General features: G+C 47.7%; 1 protein-coding gene across 1 annotated transcript in view; it reads right to left on the bottom strand.

Annotated features, from left to right (window-relative positions):
* Positions 1-22,017, bottom strand: part of ZNF592 (zinc finger protein 592) — an 81,744-nt gene that overhangs the window by 24,414 nt on the left and 35,313 nt on the right. Inside the window, exons 5-7 of the mRNA XM_075345485.1 lie at positions 21,057-21,233; positions 18,450-18,609; positions 6,944-7,195 (exon numbers count right to left, since the gene is read on the bottom strand). Of these exons, the coding sequence (XP_075201600.1) occupies positions 6,944-7,195; positions 18,450-18,609; positions 21,057-21,233 (589 nt within the window). The remainder of the gene's footprint in view (positions 1-6,943; positions 7,196-18,449; positions 18,610-21,056; positions 21,234-22,017) is intronic.

The following is a 22,017-nucleotide window of genomic DNA, read 5'->3' on the forward strand; positions in this document are numbered from 1 at the left end:
CACACAAAGTATTACACTAAAAGTGTAAAGCCCCTCACCTTCTGCCTATACACCCCCCGTGCTCACGGGCTCCTCAGTTTTGGTGCAAAAGCAAGAAGGAGGAAAAAATTATAATTGGTTTAAAGTAAATTCAATCCGAAGGAATATCGGAGAACTGAAACCATTCAACATGAACAACATGTGTACACAAAAAACAGGGGCGGGTGCTGGGTCTCCCAATTGGAGCTAGAAGAAAAGGAATTGACGGTAAGTAAACAAAATTCCCTTCTTCTTTGTCGCTCCATTGGGAGACCCAGACAAATGGGACGTCCAAAAGCAGTCCCTGGGTGGGTAAATAATACCTCATAATAGAGCCGCAACCGGCTCCGTCCTACAGGTGGGCAACCGCCGCCTGAAGGACTCGCCTACCTAGGCTGGCATCTGCCGAAGCATAGGTATGCACCTGATAGTGTTTTGTGAAAGTGTGCAGGCTCGACCAGGTAGCCGCCTGACACACCTGCTGAGCCGTAGCCTGGTGCCACAAAGCCCAGGACGCTCCCACGGCCCTGGTAGAATGGGCCTTCAGCCCTGAGGGAACCGGAAGCCCGGAGGAACGATAAGCCTCGAGAATTGGTTCCTTGATCCACCGAGCCAGGGTTGATTTGGAAGCTTGTGTCCCTTTACGCTGGCCAGCGACAAGGACAAAGAGTGCATCCGAGCGGCGCAGGGGCGCCGTACGAGAAATGTAGAATCTGAGTGCTCTCACCAGATCTAACAAGTGCAAATCCTTTTCACATTGGTGAACTGGATGAGGACAAAAAGAGGGTAAGGAGATATCCTGATTGAGATGAAAGGGGGATACCACCTTAGGGAGAAAGTCCGGAACCGGACGCAGAACCACCTTGTCCTGGTGAAACACCAGGAAGGGGGCTTTGCATGACAGCGCTGCTAGCTCAGACACTCTCCGAAGCGAAGTGACTGCTACTAGGAAAACCACCTTCTGCGAAAGGCGTGAGAGAGAAATATCCCTCATTGGCTCGAACGGTGGTTTCTGAAGAACCATCAGTACCCTGTTCAGATCCCAGGGTTCTAACGGACGCTTGTAAGGTGGTACGATGTGACAAACCCCCTGCAGGAACGTGCGTACCTGTGGAAGTCTGGCTATGCGCTTCTGAAAAAAGACAGAGAGCGCAGAGACTTGTCCCTTAAGGGAGCCTAGTGACAAACCCTTTTCTAATCCGGATTGAAGGAAGGACAGAAAAGTGGGCAAGGTAAACGGCCAGGGAGAAACACCCTGAGCAGAGCACCATGACAGGAATATTTTCCACGTCCTGTGGTAGATCTTGGCGGACGTTGGTTTCCTAGCCTGTCTCATGGTGGCAATGACCTCTTGAGATAATCCTGAAGACGCTAGGATCCAGGACTCAATGGCCACACAGTCAGGTTCAGGGCCGCAGAATTCAGATGGAAAAACGGCCCTTGAGACAGCAAGTCTGGTCGGTCTGGTAGTGCCCACGGTTGGCCGACCGTGAGATGCCACAGATCCGGGTACCACGACCTCCTCGGCCAGTCTGGAGCGACGAGGATGGCGCGGCGGCAGTCGGCCCTGATCTTGCGTAACACTCTGGGCAACAGTGCCAGAGGAGGAAACACATAAGGGAGTTGAAACTGCGACCAATCCTGAACTAAGGCGTCTGCCGCCAGAGCTCTGTGATCTTGAGACCGTGCCATGAACGTCGGGACCTTGTTGTTGTGCCGGGACGCCATTAGGTCGACGTCCGGCATGCCCCAGCGGCGACAGATCTCCTGAAACACGTCCGGGTGAAGGGACCATTCCCCTGCGTCCATGCCCTGGCGACTGAGAAAGTCTGCTTCCCAGTTTTCTACGCCCGGGATGTGAATTGCGGATATGGTGGAGGCTGTGGCTTCCACCCACAGCAGAATCCGCCGAACTTCCTGGAAGGCTTGCCGACTGCGTGTCCCGCCTTGGTGGTTGATGTATGCCACCGCTGTGGAGTTGTCCGACTGAATTCGGATCTGTTTGCCTTCCAGCCACGGCTGGAACGCCTTTAGGGCAAGATACACTGCCCTTATCTCCAGAACATTGATCTGAAGGGAAGACTCTGTCTGAGTCCAAGTCCCCTGAGCCCTGTGGTGGAGAAAGACCGCTCCCCACCCTGACAGGCTCGCGTCCGTCGTGACCACAGCCCAGGATGGGGGCAGGAAGGATTTCCCCTTCGACAGAGAAGTGGGAAGAAGCCACCACTGAAGGGAAGCTTTGGCTGCCCGAGAAAGGGAGACGTTCCTGTCGAGGGACGTCGACTTCCTGTCCCATTTGCGGAGAATGTCCCATTGAAGTGGGCGCAGATGAAACTGCGCAAAAGGAACTGCCTCCATTGCTGCCACCATCTTCCCTAGGAAGTGCATGAGGCGCCTCAGGGGGTGTGACTGACCATGAAGGAGAGACTGCACCCCTGTCTGTAGTGAACGCTGTTTGTTCAGCGGAAGCTTCACTATCGCTGAGAGAGTATGAAACTCCATGCCAAGATATGTCAGTGATTGGGCCGGTGTCAGATTTGACTTTGGAAAATTGATGATCCACCCGAAACTCTGGAGAGTTTCCAGAGCAATGTTCAGGCTGTGTTGGCATGCCCTTTGAGAGGGCGCCTTGACAAGAAGATCGTCTAAGTAAGGGATCACCGAGTGTCCCTGAGAGTGTAGGATTGTCACCACTGTTGCCATGACCTTGGTGAAGACCCGTGGGGCTGTCGCCAGGCCAAAAGGTAGTGCTACGAACTGAAGGTGTTCGTCCCCTATGGCGAAGCGCAGGAAGCGCTGATGCTCTGGCGCAATCGGTACGTGGAGATAAGCATCTTTGATGTCTATTGATGCCAGGAAATCTCCTTGGGACATTGAGGCGATGACGGAGCGGAGCGATTCCATACGGAACCGCCTGGTTTTCACATGCTTGTTGAGCAGCTTTAGGTCCAGAACGGGACGGAAGGATCCGTCCTTTTTTGGCACCACGAACAAGTTGGAGTAAAAACCGTGACCCCGTTGCTGAAGAGGAACCGGGATCACCACTCCTTCCGCCTTCAGGGTGTCCACCGCCTGCGTAAGAGCCTCGGCTCTGTCTGGGGGTGGAGATGTTCTGAAGAAACGAGTCGGAGGACGAGAGTTGAACTCTATCCTGTAACCGTGAGATAGAATGTCTCTCACCCATCGGTCTTTTACTTGTGGCAGCCAGGCGTCGCAAAAGCGGGAGAGCCTGCCACCGACCGAGGATGCGGTTTGAGGAGGCCGAAAGTCATGAGGAGGCCGCTTTGGTAGCGGTTCCTCCGGCGGTCTTTTTAGGACGTGACTTAGACCGCCATGCATCGGAGTTCCTCTGATCTTTCTGAGGCCTTTTGGACGAGGAAAATTGAGATCTGCCCGCGGTCCGAAAGGACCGAAACCTCGATTGTACTTTCCGTGGTTGAGGTCTGTTTGGTTTGGACTGGGGTAAGGATGAATCCTTTCCCTTGGATTGTTTAATGATTTCATCCAATCGCTCACCAAACAAGCGGTCGCCAGCCAATGGCAAACCGGTTAAGAACTTTTTGGAAGCAGAGTCTGCCTTCCATTCACGTAGCCACATGGCCCTGCGGAGTACCACCGAGTTGGCGGATGCCACCGCCGTACGGCTCGTAGAGTCCAGGATAGCATTAATGGCGTAGGACGCAAACGCCGACGCCTGATTGGTTAAGGACACCACTTGCGGGACAGATGTACGTGTTACTGCATGAATCTGCGCCTGACAAGCTGAGATAGCTTGGAGTGCCCATACGGCAGCGAATGCTGGGGCCAAAGACGCGCCTATAGCTTCATAGATGGATTTCAACCATAGTTCCATCTGTCTGTCAGTGGCATCTTTGAGTGAAGCCCCATCTTCCACTGCAACTATGGATCTAGCCGCCAGTCTGGAGATTGGAGGATCCACCTTAGGACACTGAGTCCAGCCCTTAACAACCTCGGGGGGGAAGGGATAACGTGTGTCCTTAAGGCGCTTGGAAAAACGCTTGTCTGGACAGTCTCGGTTTTTCTGGATTGCCTCTCTGAAATCAGAGTGATCCAGAAACATATTTAATGTACGCTTTGGAAACCTGAAACGGAATTTCTCCTGAGAAGCAGACTCCTCAATTGGAGGAGCTGGGGGAGAAATATCCAACACCTGATTGATGGTCGCTATAAGGTCATTCACTACTGCGTCACCTTCAGGTGTATCTGGGTTGAGAGCGGCTTCAGGATCAGAATCCTGATCTGATACCTCCGCTTCATCCTCCAGAGAGTCTCCCTGCTGGGACCCTGAACAGTGCGATGAAGTGGAGGGGATTTCCCAGCGACCCCGTTTGAGCGGCCTGGGACTGCAGTCCGTGTCAGAGACCTCACCCTGGGACCTATGGTTTACCCCCGGGGCACTTTGCCGTTCCAATTGAGGGGGACCAGGGGTCAAGGATTGGATAGAGCCGGGGGCCTGAATCACCGGTCTGGACTGCAAAGCTTCCAGTATTTTAGCAGACCATTTATCCATAGTCTCAGACAGTTTGTCCGCAAAGGCTGCAAACTCCGTCCCTGTCACCTGGACAGTGGTAGCAGGTGGATCCACCTGGGCCACCTGTAGCAGAGGCTCCGGCTGAGTAAGTGCTACAGGGGCCGAGCATTGCACACAATGAGGGTCAGTGGACCCTGCCGGTAGTACAGCTGTACATGAGGTACAGGTTGCAAAGTACGCCTGTGCTGTGGCACCCTTGCTTTTTGCAGATGACATGTTGTCTCCTCTGAGAACAACCAGGAGGGTATATAGCCAAGAATCAACAGAGCGACCGTACAGTGCAATGTATAGCCTATAAGCCTATATATATATATATATATATATATATACACACTTCGGTACTCAGTGGGGCCAGCACCACAGGTGCTGCTTACCGACCGCTCAGAGCGGTTGTGTGGACACCAGATTCCCTGCCTGGGTCTCCCTGTTGTCTCTCCTCTCCAGCGTCTGAATCGCTGACAGGAATGGCTGCCGGCGTTCTGTGAGGAGGAGGAGACCGTGGGCGTGCCCAAGAAAAGTGCGGGAACCCAGTGCCCCAGTGTACTGAGTGAGGAGGGAGGAGGATACTAATGTATGCTCCAGCCCTCCGCTGACGATCCGTGCAGCGTCCCGCCCCTCCCCTGACTGGCAGGCCTGTGGGCGGGAAGAAACGACACTAGGCCGCAGAAGCCGGGGACTAAAGTTATAAGCGCGGCCGGCAATAAGTGCGGCCGCGCGTAGTCCCCCGGCGCACTAACACCTCCAGCAGTGCCGGAAAGTGTCTGGCACAAGCGCCCCATGTCCGGCGCACTAACACACCCAGCCGAGCTGGAAAGTGTCTGGCCCAAGCGCTCCATGTCCGGCGCACTAACACACCCAGCAGTGCTGGGAAGTGACTGGCACAAGCGCTCCATGTCCGGCGCACTAACACACCCAGCCGAGCTGGAAAGTGTCTGGCACAAGCGCTCCATGTCCGGCGCACTAACACACCCAGCAGAGCTGGAAAGTGTCTGGCACAAGCGCTCCATGTCCGGCGCACTAACACACCCAGCAGAGCTGGAAGGTGTCTGGCACAAGCGCTCCATGCCCGGCGCACTAACACACCCAGCAGTGCTGTAATGTGTATGGCACCAGCGCCCCATGCGCGGTCCCCACGGGGACACAGAGTACCTCATAGTAGCAGGGCCTTGTCCCTGACGATACCCAGCTCCTATCCTGCAGAATCCCAGGGGCTGCGGAGGGAGCACGGTCCCAGTGCCTGGAGACCGATCCGGATCCCACTTCACCCAGAGCTCATTAAGGGATGGGGGAAGGAAAACAGCATGTGGCTCCTGCCTGTGTACCCGCAATGGGTACCTCAACCTTAACAACACCGCCGACAAAGTGGGGTGAGAAGGGAGCATGCTGGGGGCCCTGTTATGGGCCCTCTTTTCTTCCATCCGACCTAGTCAGCAGCTGCTGCTGACCAAGCTGTGGAGCTATGCGTGGATGTCTGCCTCCTTCGCACAAAGCATAAAAACTGAGGAGCCCGTGAGCACGGGGGGTGTATAGACAGAAGGGGAGGGGCTTTACACTTTTAGTGTAATACTTTGTGTGGCCTCCGGAGGCATAGCTATACACCCCATTTGTCATTTGTCTGGGTCTCCCAATGGAGCGACAAAGAAAGGCATAAATTAAAGACATTGTTGATTCCACAATAAATTAACTTGTTCTCTTCATCAACTTTAGTATAAGACAAACGTAAACTGCATTTGGACCTTGTTAGGTCAGTGTTGGGGACAGCATGTAATGCCCTTTATTTTCTGGTACAACCCTCCGAATATACTTCTACTTTAGAATAATTCATTACCCCCCTCTTCTACCCTAGAGCACAACCGAAGCCAACCAACGTTCCCCCCTCCACGTCTTTATATCAACCAAGGTAGTTTTAATATTTTTTTTCATATTTTGTGTTGTCCAAACCTGGGTGCGTCTTATAGTCAGGTGCGTCTTCTAATCCAAAAAATAGGGTAGATGTTTTACAACTGTAAAGTTAAGGTTTAGCTCCAGTAACACATTTAAATGGCCTTGTCTGTTCTACTGAACAGAATATTCATCCATTCTTATAATCATAAGTCTGGCAGATTGTAGCCTGAATCACTCACTCCACAGAGATTTGAGTGTGACGTAATGGAAGACTATAGATTTGGCGCTAACCAAGTTCCTATGTTCTTATTGGGCAGTTTACATAGTGTTTAAACCACTACAATACGTCATCATTTACAGGCATGAATTTACCTTGTAGCTGGAGTCAAACACAGCAAATCGAGCACACCCTACAATATACATTACAGCCGACTGTGGCTATCCTGGCTTGACTGTGTGTATCAGGAGACCAACTTCCTATAAGCTTACCTTGCCATGACTTTTTTTCATGTGGAAGACATACGTCTCTCTGTCGAGAATCCACTCTGAGCACTCTCCACACGTGTAGCCAGAGAGTTTCTGCTTGTGATGTGCCTCGGTGTCTTTCTTGTTGGCAGCGGAGGCGCCATCACCCCTACCAGACTGCTTTGATGTGGAGTCTTCATTTTTGTCCGAATTTGGATCCGACTTTGATTGAGTGTTTGAGGAATCTTCTGGGATTTTAGGAAGGCCATGGACACTCTGCTCAAGAAGAGAAAAGAACAGATTAGGAAAAACAAAATATTTAAACATTGTAAAATAATGCTTGTAATATAGGATATTTTCATTTAAGCTGTCACAAAGCTGGATTGTGAGCAAATGGATTCTCAATAATTTGACATTTATAGATCATCATAGCATTAGATGTAAATGTATGTAATGGGGACTGGACAGTCTTAGAGTGCATGCATGGGGGGAGGGTGGCATTAATAGGCTCTTGCTTCAGTTATAAATACAGAAGTAATCAATATCAAATCGGTGCGGATCAGACACCTGGCGCCGCCACAGATCTGATATTAATGATCTATTCTTAGATAGATCATCACTATAAGTAGTGGAGAAATCCTTTAAAGGGACCACTACAGTGGTACTTTAAGCTTGGTCCATGCTACAGCTCATGTACTACCACAGTAAGATGTATGTTTCTTTCTGGATGGTGCACAAGGGGGTCCCGTTCTTGAGATTGATGAGTCCCAACAATATCATACAATTACGGCATATGCTGTGGATATCATCGGAATTCGCGAGATGAGAATACCCCTATAAGGTTTTTGACAAGGTGCGTGTGTGTATATGCATGTATATATGAACACATATACATATATATATATATATATATATATATATATATACATATATATATATACATATATATATATATATATATACACATATACATATACACACACACACACACACACACACACACACATATACATACATATATATACATATGTATATACATATATATATATATATATATATATACACACATACATACATACATACACACACACCCACACACATATACACATACATATATATATATATATATATATATATACACACACATACATATATATACATATATACGTATATCCGTATATCCAGGTTCAAAAAGCTGCAATCTTCATTCCTTAATTTATTTTTAGATACTCTACTATAAAGATTTGACACTTTGCTCTTAGCTCTAATGTGATGGCACAATGTCCTCCCTAAACTGCTTAACCCCTCTAATACAGCCCCTGTGTAGTAGTCTCCTCTTTGAGGACACAGGTGTGTGTGGTCTCTCCCCATCTTTATGTAGACTGTCACGAGATCTTACATTCCTCTATACGACGGTGGATCCAGGTAACAGTGGTGCGTAAAGTTTTTGAAGGCATAATAGGAGATGACATGCACAAATATATTGCAGACAATAATATAACTGACAACCAGCATATACTCACGAAAGATAAGTCGTGTCTAACCAACATGTTGAATTTCTATGAGGAGGTAAGTGCAAACCTGGACAATGGCAATGCAGCTGATGTGAGTTATCTGTTTATGTGGACATTTGCAAACTAATTTGATACTGTACCACACAGCAGCCTTCTACTGAAGCTCCAGAAACCGGGACTAGGGGAAAACTATACACACACGGGTCAAGAAATGGCTAATAAAAAACAGTTGTTGTAAATGGAACATTTTCTAACTGGAATGTAGTCAGCAGTGGGGTACTGCAAGAATCTGTGCTAGGATTGATTCTTTTTAATTCCTTTATTAATGACCTTATGGATGGGAGAGTAAAGTGTTAGCTGATGAGGACACCAAACTATGTAGGACATTAAAAAGTGACCTTGATAATCCAATATTACAAAACAATCTGGACAACATGTCTGAATGGGAAAACACTTCCTAAATGAAGTTTTAACATTGATAACTGTAACGTAATGAACCTAGGAAGGAGTTATCCCATTGCTGCATATACAGTGCCTTGCGAAAATATTAGGCTCCCTTTTTTTTCAACCTTTTCCCACATTTCAGGCTTTCAAACAAAAGATAAAAATTTTAATGTTATGGTGAAGAATCAACAAGTGAGACAATTGTGAAGTTGAATGAAATTTATTGCTTATTTTATATTTTTTAAAAAATTAAAAACTGAAAATTGGAGCGTGCAATATTATTCATCCCCTTTACTTTCAGTGCAGCAAACTCACTCCAGAAGTTCATTGAGGATCTCTGAATGATCCAATGTTGTCCTAAATGACTATTATGATAAATATAAGCCACCTGTGTGTAATCTAGTCTCTGTATAAATGCACCAGCTCTGTGATAGTCTCAGTGTTCTGTTTAAAGAGCAGAGAGCATCATGAAGACCAAGGAACACAACAGGCAGGTCCGTGATACTGTTGTGGAGAAGTTTAAATCCGGATTTGGTTACAAAAACATTTCCAAAACTTTAAACATCCCAAGGAGCACTGTCTAAGCGATCATATTGCAAGGAGAAGACTGATCAGAGATGCAGCCAAGATGCCCATGATCACTCTGGATGAACTGCAGAGATCTACAGCTGAGGTGTGAGAGGCTGTCCATAGGACAACAATCAGTCGTACACTGTACAAATCTGGCCTTTATGGAAGAGTGGTAAGGAGAAAGCCATTTATCAAAGATATCCATAAAAAGTGTTGTTTAAAGTTTGCCATAAGCCACCTGGGAGATAAACCAAGCATGTGGAAGAAGGTGCTCTGGTCAGATAAAACCAAAATCTAACAATTTGGGCACAATGCCAAACAATATGTTTGGCGTAAAAGTAACACAGCTCATCCCCCTGAACACACCATCCCCACTATCAAACATGGTGGTGGCAGCATCATGGTTTGGGCCTGCTTTTCTTCAGCAGGGACAGGCAGATGCTTAAAATTGATGGGAAGATGGATGGAGCCAAATACAGGACCATTCTTGAAGAAAACCTGTTGGAGTCTGCAAAAGACCTGAGACTAGGACGGAGATTTGTCTTTCAACAAGACAATGATCCCAAACATAAAGCAAAATCTGCAATGAAGTGGTTCACAAATAAACATATCCAGGTGTTAGAATGGCCAAGTCAAAGTCCAGATCTGAATCCAATGGAGAATCTGTGGAAAGAGCTGAAAACTGCTGTTCACAAACGCTCTCCATCCAACCTCACGCAGCTCGAGCTGTTTTCAAAGGAAGAATGGGCAAGAATTTCAGTCTCTCGATGTGCAAAACTGATAGAGACAAACCCCAAGTAACTAGCAGCTGTAATCGCAGCAAAAGGTGGCGCAAAGTATTAACTTAATGGGGACGAATAATATTGCACGCCCCAATTTTCAGTTATTTTTTTTAAAAAAGTTTACAATAAGCAATACAATTTGCTCAACTTCAGAATTGTGTCCCGCTTCTTGTTGATTCTTCACCATAACATTAAAATTTTTATCTTTATGCCTGAAATGTGGGAAAAGGTTGAAAAATTCAAGGGAGCCGAATACTTTCGCAAGGCACTGTACATTGAGTGGATGTATACTCCGAGCTATAGAGTATTTGAAAGACTTCGGCATTTAGGTTACAAATAAGCTGAGCACCAGCACTCAATGTCAAGCAGCAGCTGCAAAAGCAAACAAGATTTTAGGGTGTATAGATTAAAAAAAAAAAAAAAAAAAGAAAATCCTGGGATCCTAATATATTGCTACCCCTCTATAAATCACTTGTAAGGCTATATCAAAAATATGGAATCTTGTTTTAAAGGGATCCTGTAACTAGTTTTATGGCCTATTAGCTGCGTCCACCACCAGTGGGCTCTTATATACAGCATTCTAACATGCTATATATAAGAGCGCAGGCCGCTGTGAGAACATAAAAAAACACTTTATAATACTCACCTAAACCGGTCGCTGCGTTGCTGGTAGGCCCGGTGGGTGGCGCTGTTCTCCGGGACCGGCACCTCCTCTCTCGGCCATCTTGCTCCTCCGTCTTCTGAAGCCTGTGTGCATTCCGCGTCCACGTCATACATACTCGCCGGCACTGAGGTCCTGCGCAGGAGCACTTTGATCTGCCCTGCTCAGGGCAGATCAAAGTATTGTAGTGCACCTGTGCAGGACCTCAGTGCCGGCAAGTGTGTATGACGTGGACGCGGAATGCACACAGGCTTCAGAAGACGGAGGAGCAAGATGGCCGAGAGAGGAGGCGCTGGTCCCGGAGAACAGCCCACCGGGCCAACCAGAATGTGCGGTCAATACAAAAGGACTATACACATGACTTCCTTCCAAAGACAATGCAAACGGCCACTTGCTACAGGTGGAAGAAAAATTCAAGCAGCTAAATAGGAAAGGGTTCTTTACTGTTTGAGCAGTCAAAATTATTAAATGCCCTCATGCAAAAGGTAGTAAATGGCAGTACAACTTTTAAAAAAAGGGCTGGATGCTTTCCTAAGCAAAAATGGATTTCTGGGTTATAGATAATTTAGTGACAAAGAATGTATAATGGTGGATAAAGGTTGAACTTAACGAACAGAAGTCTTTTTTCAGCCTGTTACCTCCATGGCCTGTGTGCACGCTCACCATGCAACACTCCACTGCTAAAAAAAAAAATATGCATGTTCAAGCCAGTTTAAAGTTTGCGCAACAACATTTAGACAAGGCTGTGGAATACTGGGAGAATATAGTCTGGTCAGATGAGATCAAAATTTAACTCTTTAGAGGCCATAATACAGACCATGTTTGGAGGCCAAAAGGCACTGCATAACACGCCAAAAACACCATACAACAGTGAAGTTTGGAGGGGAGATTATTATGGTGCAAGATTGTTTATCAGCATACAGAACTGGCAAACTTCATGTAGCTGAAGGCAGGATGAATGGACAAATGTACTGAGACATTATTGATAAAAATCTGCGGCCATCTACCAGGATGATGAACATGAAACGAGGGTGGACATTTCAGCAAGACAATGATCCCAAACACACAGCCAAGGGAACTCTAGTGGTTTTAGAGAAAGAAAATAAAGCTGCTAGAATGGCCCAGCCAATCACCTGAATCCAATAGAACAGTTTTAGAAGGATCTAAAGCTCAGAGTTCATAGAAGGAGCCCATGGAAGCTTCAGAAATTGTAGAGTGTTTGTGTGCAAGAATGGCCCAAAATCACACCTGAGCAATACATGTGACTAGTTTCTCCATACAGGAGGTGTCTTGAAGTTCTCATTAACATCAAAGGCTTTTGTACGAAGTATTAAATAAGTTTCAGTAGATACATTCAAACTTTTTCCCTGTGTAATTTCTCATTATTACACACTGCTAAATTTATGGACATCAATGGTTTGATTTATTTGCCGGTGTGGATTGGATGGGTTGTTACCGACATCTGCTGAGACATTCATGTCAATAGCACCTTTAGTAATATATTTACTTAGAAAACTGGTGACGTGTTCAATACGGATTTCACTCACTATATATACAATGTTCATGAGGTTTTTCATGCAGTTATTAGCGGATAAAAGAATGTTTTCTGCAAGCTGCTCACAAATTCTGCTATGCACAAGTCATACGACAGTTATTTGATCATGAATGGCCTAAGGCGAACAAGAAACCCAAATAAATAAATACCCATATGTCCTGGAACACTTCAGAGAATAAAGAATTGTGTGTGTGCCGATACTTGGTGCGGTATTACAGGTTATTCTCCTCCAAACTGCCAAGCGAGATTCAGAAGATGGCAAATGCATGCAAGTCCTCTTCACATCCTTGATCAGGGATGAATAACCTAATGAGTGGCATGGACCACCATCTAGGAAGGCCATCACTGCCTCCTACTCACCCAGTCTTATCATTCATTCACTTACTTATTGCTTTTTGCGTATTCCCAGCACTCAGTACAAAGGGAACCATAAACCAAAACTAGAAAAGCAGTGCTGGATTAGTTGTACGACACATACCACCGAGGACTGATACACCCCAATGACTTATAATGGGGTCCATCAGGATGTGCAGTAAAATCCATTACTCTGGTACAGTTTTTCCATGAAAATAAAACAGGGTCTAATATTATTTTTGGCCTCTGAAAAATGAGCTAAGGCTTATTTTCAGGGGATGTCTTATATTTTTATTGCTGTATGTTGCCCTGTTGTGTTACTGTGAGCCCCGAAAAATTTTTAGTCACACACCGGCTAGTTAAACATACAGTATGTTAATGCAAAATGAATATTCACCCCTTGCCCCGCCCACCCCTCTCTGCCAGGGCAGGTGATTGGGTGCAGTCAAAATGCCGTATTACTTGCCAGTTACTGCAAAATGAATATTCACCCCTTGCCCCGCCCACCCCTCTCTGCCGGCATAAGTGATTGGGTGCAGTCATACTGCCGTATTACTCACCCGAGGATTGCATCGCAATCCTCAAACTGTCAGGCGGTTCTCCTGACCTGAGTGTGACAGCTGCATAGAAATACATGCTGTGATGGTTGGGTCAGGAGAGCCGCCAATCAGTTTGAAGGTTGTGAAGCGATCCTCGGGTGAGTAAGCCGTCTCTCTCGCTGAAGTCTCTCTGTTGGGCTGTCTCTTTCCTTGCAGTTAATTTCAGCAGTCTGTCACTCTCCCCGTGAGTAATACAGCAGTCTGACTGCACCCAATCACCGACGCCGACAGTTTTGGAGTAGGGCTTATATTTAAAGGGTTATCCGGCTTCTTTGACATTTTTTTTTTTAATTTCCCTATTGGGCTACATTGGGGCAGGTAAGTAGATAGAGAGCACTTACCTGCCCTGCTGTCAGCCCCTCTCACCCGGCTCAGAGCGGTCATGTGACCGCTCCTGCCGCGATTTTGCTGCTTCCGGTCATTTCATGTCTACATGGGCAGGGCCATGTTGACATGCAAATGTGGAACAGCATGTTTCCTCCCTGCTGGGTGTCTACAGTGTGATGAGCCCCGCCCCCTTCCCTGCACCCTCCCACACATTCCCCCGCACCTCCAGTAACCTCCCCCTGCACTGCTGTGGGGTCCGTGATCTGGGGGCGGGGCCTGGCGGCAGCTGCCGTGGTGTCAGCGCCAGCACCGGGCCCCCTGCCCAGGATCGCACAATCAAATGTACCGGCATCGCAGATCACCGATGCCGGTACATTTGAAAGTGCTGATGAGAAGCAGCGCAGCGCTGCTTCTCATCACTGTCCCTCCCGCTGTCTGTGCTCTCTTCAGCACAGCGGTGACGTCACTACTGTGCTGATATATCCAGAGCACAGACAGCTGGCGAACGTGCAGGAGCGGCGGGGACCGAGGACAGGTGAGTATGTACTCCACATGTGTTTCCGATGGGGATGGGGGGGTTGCAGAGCCATATGTGTGCGTGTGCAGAGCCATATGTGTGCGTGTGAGGTGCAGAGCCATATGTGTGCGTGTGCAGAGCCATGTGTGTGCGTGTACGGTGCAGAGCCATGTGTGTGCGTGTACGGTGCAGAGCCATATGTGTGCGTGTGCAGAGCCATGTGTGTGCGTGTACGGTGCAGAGCCATGTGTGTGCGTGTGCAGAGCCATATGTGTGCGTGTGAGGTGCAGAGCCATATGTGTGCGTGTGAGGTGCAGAGCCATATGTGTGCGTGTGCAGAGCCATGTGTGTGCGTGTGCAGAGCCATATGTGTGTGTGTGAGGTGCAGAGCCATGTGTGTGCGTGTACGGTGCAGAGCCATGTGTGTGCGTGTACGGTGCAGAGCCATGTGTGTGCGTGTGAGGTGCAGAGCCATATGTGTGCGTGTGCAGAGCCATGTGTGTGCGTGTGCAGAGCCATATGTGTGCGTGTGAGGTGCAGAGCCAAATGTGTGCGTGTGCAGAGCCATGTGTGTGCGTGTACGGTGCAGAGCCATGCGTGTACGGTGCAGAGCCATGTATGTGCGTGTGCAGAGCCATATGTGTGCATGTGCGGTGCAGAGCCATATGTGTGCGTGTGAGGTGCAGAGCCATATGTGTGCGTGTGAGGTGCAGAGCCATATGTGTGCGTGTGCAGAGCCATGTGTGTGCGTGTGCAGAGCCATATGTGTGTGTGTGAGGTGCAGAGCCATGTGTGTGCGTGTACGGTGCAGAGCCATGTGTGTGCGTGTACGGTGCAGAGCCATGTGTGTGCGTGTGAGGTGCAGAGCCATATGTGTGCGTGTGCAGAGCCATGTGTGTGCGTGTGCAGAGCCATATGTGTGCGTGTGAGGTGCAGAGCCATATGTGTGCGTGTGCAGAGCCATGTGTGTGCGTGTACGGTGCAGAGCCATGCGTGTACGGTGCAGAGCCATGTATGTGCGTGTGCAGAGCCATATGTGTGCATGTGCGGTGCAGAGCCATATGTGTGCGTGTGAGGTGCAGAGCCATGTGTGTGCGTGTGCGGTGCAGAGCCATGTGTGTGCGTGTGCGGTGCAGAGTCATGTGTGTGCGTGTGCAGAGTCATATGTGTGCGTGTGCAGAGCCATGTGTGTGCGTGTACGGTGCAGAGTCATGTGTGTGCGTGTGCAGAGCCATATGTGTGCGTGTGAGGTGCAGAGCCATATGTGTGCGTGTGCAGAGCCATGTGTGTGCGTGTACGGTGCAGAGCCATGTGTGTGTGTGTGCAGAGCCATATGTGTGCGTGTGAGGTGCAGAGCCATATGTGTGCGTGTGCAGTGCAGAGCCATATGTGTGCGTGTGCAGTGCAGAGCCATATGTGTGCGTGTGCGGTGCAGAGCCATATGTGTGCGTGTGCGGTGCAGAGCCATATGTGTGCGGTACAGAGCCATATGTGTGCGTGTGCGGTACAGAGCCATATGTGTGCGTGTGCGGTACAGAGCCATATGTGTGCGTGTGCGGTACAGAGCCAAATGTGTGCGTGTGCGGTACAGAGCCAAATGTGTGCGTGTGCGGTACAGAGCCATATGTGTGTGTGTGCGGTACAGAGCCATATGTGTGCGTGTGCGGTACAGAGCCATATGTGTGCGTGTGCGGTACAGAGCCATATGTGTGCGTGTGCGGTACAGAGCCATATGTGTGCATGTGCGGTACAGAGCCATATGTGTGCGTGTGCGGTACAGAGCCATATGTGTGTGTGTGCGGTACAGAGCCATATGTGTGCGTGTGTGGTGCAGAGCCCGATGTGGGGCTGTTATTTGCAATGCTGTAGTGATACCAGGTCAGGTGCTGGGGCAGAATATACTGACATGGAATGTGTGTGCAGAGGGCGGGCAGGGGGCGAGGCTGGACACTGGGGTGGGGCTGGACACTGAGGCTGGGCGGTGACAGCTCTGACTGAGGTTTTGCACAGGAAGTGGTCAGTTTGCTTGTGCTGAATGTAAACAAGAAGCTGCCGAGAATAAAGGGATAATTCAAGAGGAACAAAAGTTAGAAAACAAAAAATAACAATGTAGGGGTGATTTATATGACAATACAGCACAGATAAACTCAAACATTTTTGTTAAGCTAATGTCGGACAACTCCTTTAACCATACTCCAAGAAGCCTGATAAATCTTACTAAGACTTATTTTCAGGGTAGATCATTTTTGGGGGTAAACACTGGATTATTTATATATTTAATATACAGCTCTGGCAGAAATGAAGAGCACGGTTTTATAAAAATCAGCTTCTCTATATGTCGATTCCAGTGTCCGTTCATTCCAACCAGAGGACACCTGATTCTACTGCCAGGAGTGGGATCAGGTCACCCAGAAGCAGTGTGCTAGACAGGAGGAAAGCAATGCAAGACGCATGAAAGCCGGGATTAACAATCATGGTTATTCCACAATATATTGATTTCTGAACTCTTCCTGAGATAAAACATTATTAGTATTGCTGTTTCTAAGGCTGGTTTCACACTACGTCTTTTTAACATCCGTTGAAAACGTTATTTTAGCGGAAGTACGGATCCAGTGCAAATGCGTTTTCATTTCAATGCATTTGCAATGGACTCGCGTTAACATCCGTTCACCTGCGTTTGCGTGCGTTATAGTGCGGATCCGGTGACTTGCAGTTTTTTAACATGTTTCAAAAACGCTACTTGTAGCGTTTTTGAGCTGCGTCAAAATACTGCAAGTCACCGGATCCTGACTAAACAGCACGCGAACGAAGGTGAACGCTGGCGTGCTGATAGACAGGATCCTGCTTTTGTACTGAGCATGCCCAGAAAGTACTGAGCATGCCCAGAACCAGTCTCGCGTGATCTGTCTATCTCTCTCCTCCTCCCTCCCTCACCCCCTCTCTCTCTATATATGTCTTTCCCCCTTCCTCCCCTCCCTCTCTCCCCCACCTGAGAGCTGCGGACACTCGTAACTAAGGTAAATATCGCGTAACCACTTCTCTTAGTTACCCGATGTTTACGTTGGTTACGTGTGCAGGCAGCCCTGCTCCTAGCAGCTGCAGACACTCCTAACCAAGATAAATATCGGGTATCCAAGGCCGATGTTTACCTTGGTTACCAGCGTCTGCAGCTGTCAGAATCCGGCTCCCAGTCTAGTTCCCCTCACTCCCGATCACATGACTCCAATGCCCGCCCCTAAACATCCAGTGCAGGATCCTGCAAAATAACAGATGCGTTTGCATACGTTATTTGCTGTAAAAGCAGGATCCGTACTTCCGCTAAAATAACGTTTTCAACGGATGTTAAAAAGACGTAGTGTGAAACCAGCCTAAATGATTATGAACTTGTTTTCTTTGCATTATTTGAGGTCTGTAAGTAATGCATTGTTTTGATATTTTGACCATTTCTCATTTTCAGAAAATAAATACAAAATTTATTGTTTGGAAATTCGGAGACGTCAGTAGTTTATAGGACAAAAGAACACTTTATAGGTAAATTTTTGAGTAAAATGTAAATCAGAAAAACTGACAATTTTGCAAGAGCTGTAAATATATACACACACACATTTTATATATATATATATATATATATATATATATATATATATATGAGATTATATATATATATATATATATATATATATATATATATATATATATATATATCTCTATCTCTATCTCTATATATATATATATTGTAGATATATAGATATATATAGATATAGATAGAGATAGAGAGATATACATAGATAGATATATATATATATATATATCTATCTATCTATCTCTCTATCTATATACACACACCACACACACACACACACACACACACATATATATATGTATTTCACTTATATAGCGCTATTAATTCCCCAGCACTTTACATACATTGATCATACTGTCCCCATTGGGACTCACAACCTAACTTCCTTATCAGTATGGGGTTTTTTTGGAGTGTGGGAGGAAACCGGAGTACCCAGAGGAAACCCACGAAAACACAGGGAGAACATACAAACTGCTTGCAGGTGGTGTCCTTGGTGGGATTTGAACCCAAGATCCAAGCGCTGCAAGACTGCAGTGCTAACCACTGAGCCATTATGCCGCCCTATAGTAGCCTCCAACACAAATATGAACAGGGCTGTACTTCCATGTAATGGTCATGTCTCACCTTAAGATGCTGCACCAGCAGCTGTTTTTGCATGTATGCAAGCTGGCACTCTGGACACTTGAAGACACTGACTAGCAGAGTGTTTGTGTTCTGGTAGAAATGCTGGTGCAGAAGTCTCTTCTTATTGAAGACCGTCTCACATGAACATTTATAGATTATCCTGAAATAGAGAAGATGGGAACAAAAATTATGATGTTCTTGAATAGCAAAAATCTAGATTTATATCTACTTGTATTACAAATACTTAAGTCCCTCCTACATGATGATTCTAGATATGCAAACACTTCCCATTACGAGGAACTAAATGTACCGTCACACTAAGCGACGCTCCAGCGATCTGGAGCGTCGCTACACGGGTCGCTGGTGAGCTGTCAAACAGGCAGATCTCCACAGAGATCAGAGACCAGCCACCAGCAACCCGTGTAATGACCCTGTGCTTCGTAACCATGGTACACATCAGGTTACTAAGCAAGGCGCTTTGCTTATAGTTACCCGATGTGTACCTTGGCTACGTGTGCAAGGAGCAGGGAGCCGGCTTCTAGAAGCTGCGGACGCTGGTATCCAAGGTAAATATCGGGTAACCAAGCAAAGACTTTGCTTGGTTACCCAATGTGTACATTGGTTACCAGTGTCCGCAGAAACCGGTTCCCTGCTCCCTGCACATTCAGATCGTTGCTCTCTCGCTGTCAAACACAGCGATGTGTGCTTCCCAGCGGGAAAGCAACGACCGAAAAATGGTCCAGGACATTCAGCAACGACCGGCGACCTCACAGCAGGGACCAGGTTGTTGCTGGATGTCACACACAGCGACATCGCTAGCAAGATTGCTGCTGCGTCACAAAAACCGTGACTAAGCAGCGATGTCGCTTAGTGAGACGTGACCTTTAGACTACTAAAATACTTATGTATGTTGTGTGAAAAACCATTACCGTATTTTTTGGACTATAAAACGCACCGGACCATAAGACGCACCCTGGTTTTAGAGGAGGAAAACATGAAAATAAAATTTTAAGCAAAAAATGTGGTCATGACACACTTATGGGGCGAGGATCTGCTGCTGACACTATTATGGGGTAATGTCCTGCTCACATACTCCCCAGCCTGCTCATATACTCCCCAGCCTGCTGATATACTCCCCAGCCTGCTGATATACTCCCCAGCCTGCTCATATACTCCCAATGCTGCTCATATACTCCCCAGCCAGCTCATATACTCCCCAGCCAGCTCATATACTCCCCAGCCAGCTCATATACTCCCCAGCCAGCTCATATACTCCCCAGCCAGCTCATATACTCCCCAGCCAGCTCATATACTCCCCAGCCAGCTCATATACTCCCCCGCCAGCTCATATACTCCCCAGTCTGCTCATATACTCCCCAGCCTGCTCATATACTCCCCAGCCTGCTCATATACTCCCCAGCCTGCTCATATACTCCCCAGCCTGCTCATATACTCCCCAGCCTGCTCATATACTCCCCAGCCTGCTCATATACTCCCCAGCCTGCTCATATACTCCCCAGCCTGCTCATATACTCCCCAGCCTGCTCATATACTCCCCAGCCTGCTCATATACTCCCCAGCTTGCTCATATACTCCCCAGCCTGCTCATAAACTCCCCAGCCTGCTCATATACTCCCCAGCCTGCTCATATACTCCCCAGCCTGCTCATATACTCCCCAGCCTGCTCATATACTCCCCAGCCTGCTCATATACTCCCCAGCCTGCTCATATACTCCCCAGCCTGCTCATATACTCCCCAGCCTGCTCATATACTCCCCAGCCTGCTCATATACTCCCCAGCCTGCTCATATACCCCCAGCCTGCTCATATACTCCCCATGCTGCTCATATACTCCCCATGCTGCTCATAATATACCCCTATCCTGCTCATATACCCCCATCATCCTGGTGTATGGCCGTATCCTGTGGCACATAAAAAAAAAAAAATAAACGTTCATACTCACCTCATCCCCTGCAGCACCGCTCTTCTTACCGTCTATGTCAGCGGCAGCGCCGCTGAGTGGAGCCGTCCCCGTTCCCCTGCAGGCTGCAGCATCGCGATATCCTCCGGTCTGTGCCGACGGCTGCATGTGGACATGTGCGCACAGCGATGACGTCATCGCTGTGCGCGCCGCTAGTCTCCACGCAAGTCAGCTGACCGGCACAGACAGGAGGAGATCGCGGTGCTGCAGGGGAACAGTGAGTAATGTGTACTGATACACTGCACTCCGCGCTGCTGATGATGATGCACGGGGGAAGTGAATACAGCTGTACATGATCACTCCAGGCTGTAGTTGCCAGGAGTGATCATGCGGGACGGCTGTTTATCCCTCGCCCATCATCCCGCCCACCTGTCAGTGCCGGCTTCAGCGCTGAGAGATGATGGGCGGGAGGATGGGCATGCATATTAAATGAGCGGGTCCACGTGGTCACGGCAGGCTGCTACAGCCTGCTCGTGCCCCCGATGACCCGCTCCACCGCAGCACCCTCATTCAGACCATAAGACGCACCCCCCACTTTCCCCCAACATTTGGGGGGAAAAACGTGCGTATTATGGTCCGAAAAATACGGTATGTGGTGAACAGCTGGAATTGGGAAGGCCACTTACTGTGCATTCTTGTGGCTCGCTGTGGGATGTTGGGCAGTGATGTGAGCAGCCGTACTTTCTGTGCTCTTGAAGGCCATGGGGCAGAAGGAGCACTTGTGGAACACCTCACAATGTTTTTCCTGGATATGAACCTTCAGCAAACCCAGAGACATAAACACCACCCCGCAGTGAATGCATCTAAAGGAATACAAGAGAATGGATATCACAACTAGCTGAGCGACAACATTCAGTTTAAACATGCAGTAATAATGAGGCAAAACAAAAAAAAACAAAAAATCTTATAAAGCTGATCCCATCCTGAATTGTATGGTCATTACAAAACCATGTTTTCTCAGAAAAGAAGTGCATTTCTTGAGCTCATCCTTGTGCAGTCACTCGTTTCCTGGGGAGCAGCTACCTGGGACTGAGTGGACAACATGGACTTCACATCTATGGCTTCTATTCTGTCCCATGGAAGTGGCTTCCAAAAAAGATTAGTAGATCTCATCAGATCCCTGATATTTTAAATGGACCCTGTTGGCACAAACTGACAGATAAATTGCACCTTTAATATTCTAATATTTGTCTACGTTCCTTAGAACCTTAAGTTTAATCACATACACTAATTGGAGATCTCAGCGCACCCTGGGTGTAGCCAACGTTTGCATGGCTTGAATGTCGCCACCTCCCTCTCTGGTGAGTGACATCACTAGTTTGTCTAAGCACTCTCTGTAGACAATGTGTGCTACAGCCGAGACAATGTGGCCACTAAGGGAAGGCATGTACGTGAAACGAGTGGGAGGACCTTGCACTGAGCTTCTTGGTCACACCCAGGATGCACAGAGCATCTAAAATACCAGATATGATTAAACTTCAGTTTCTGCAGAATGGAGGCAGCAATTAGAGCATTATGTATGCATAATACTATTGTACAGTAACTCGACTGGCGTTGCCTAATTTGTAAGAAAAGAAGGGAATTTTG

The sequence above is a fragment of the Anomaloglossus baeobatrachus genome, chromosome 4 (genome assembly GCF_048569485.1).
Source record: "Anomaloglossus baeobatrachus isolate aAnoBae1 chromosome 4, aAnoBae1.hap1, whole genome shotgun sequence".
NCBI classification, from domain to species: domain Eukaryota; kingdom Metazoa; phylum Chordata; class Amphibia; order Anura; family Aromobatidae; genus Anomaloglossus; species Anomaloglossus baeobatrachus.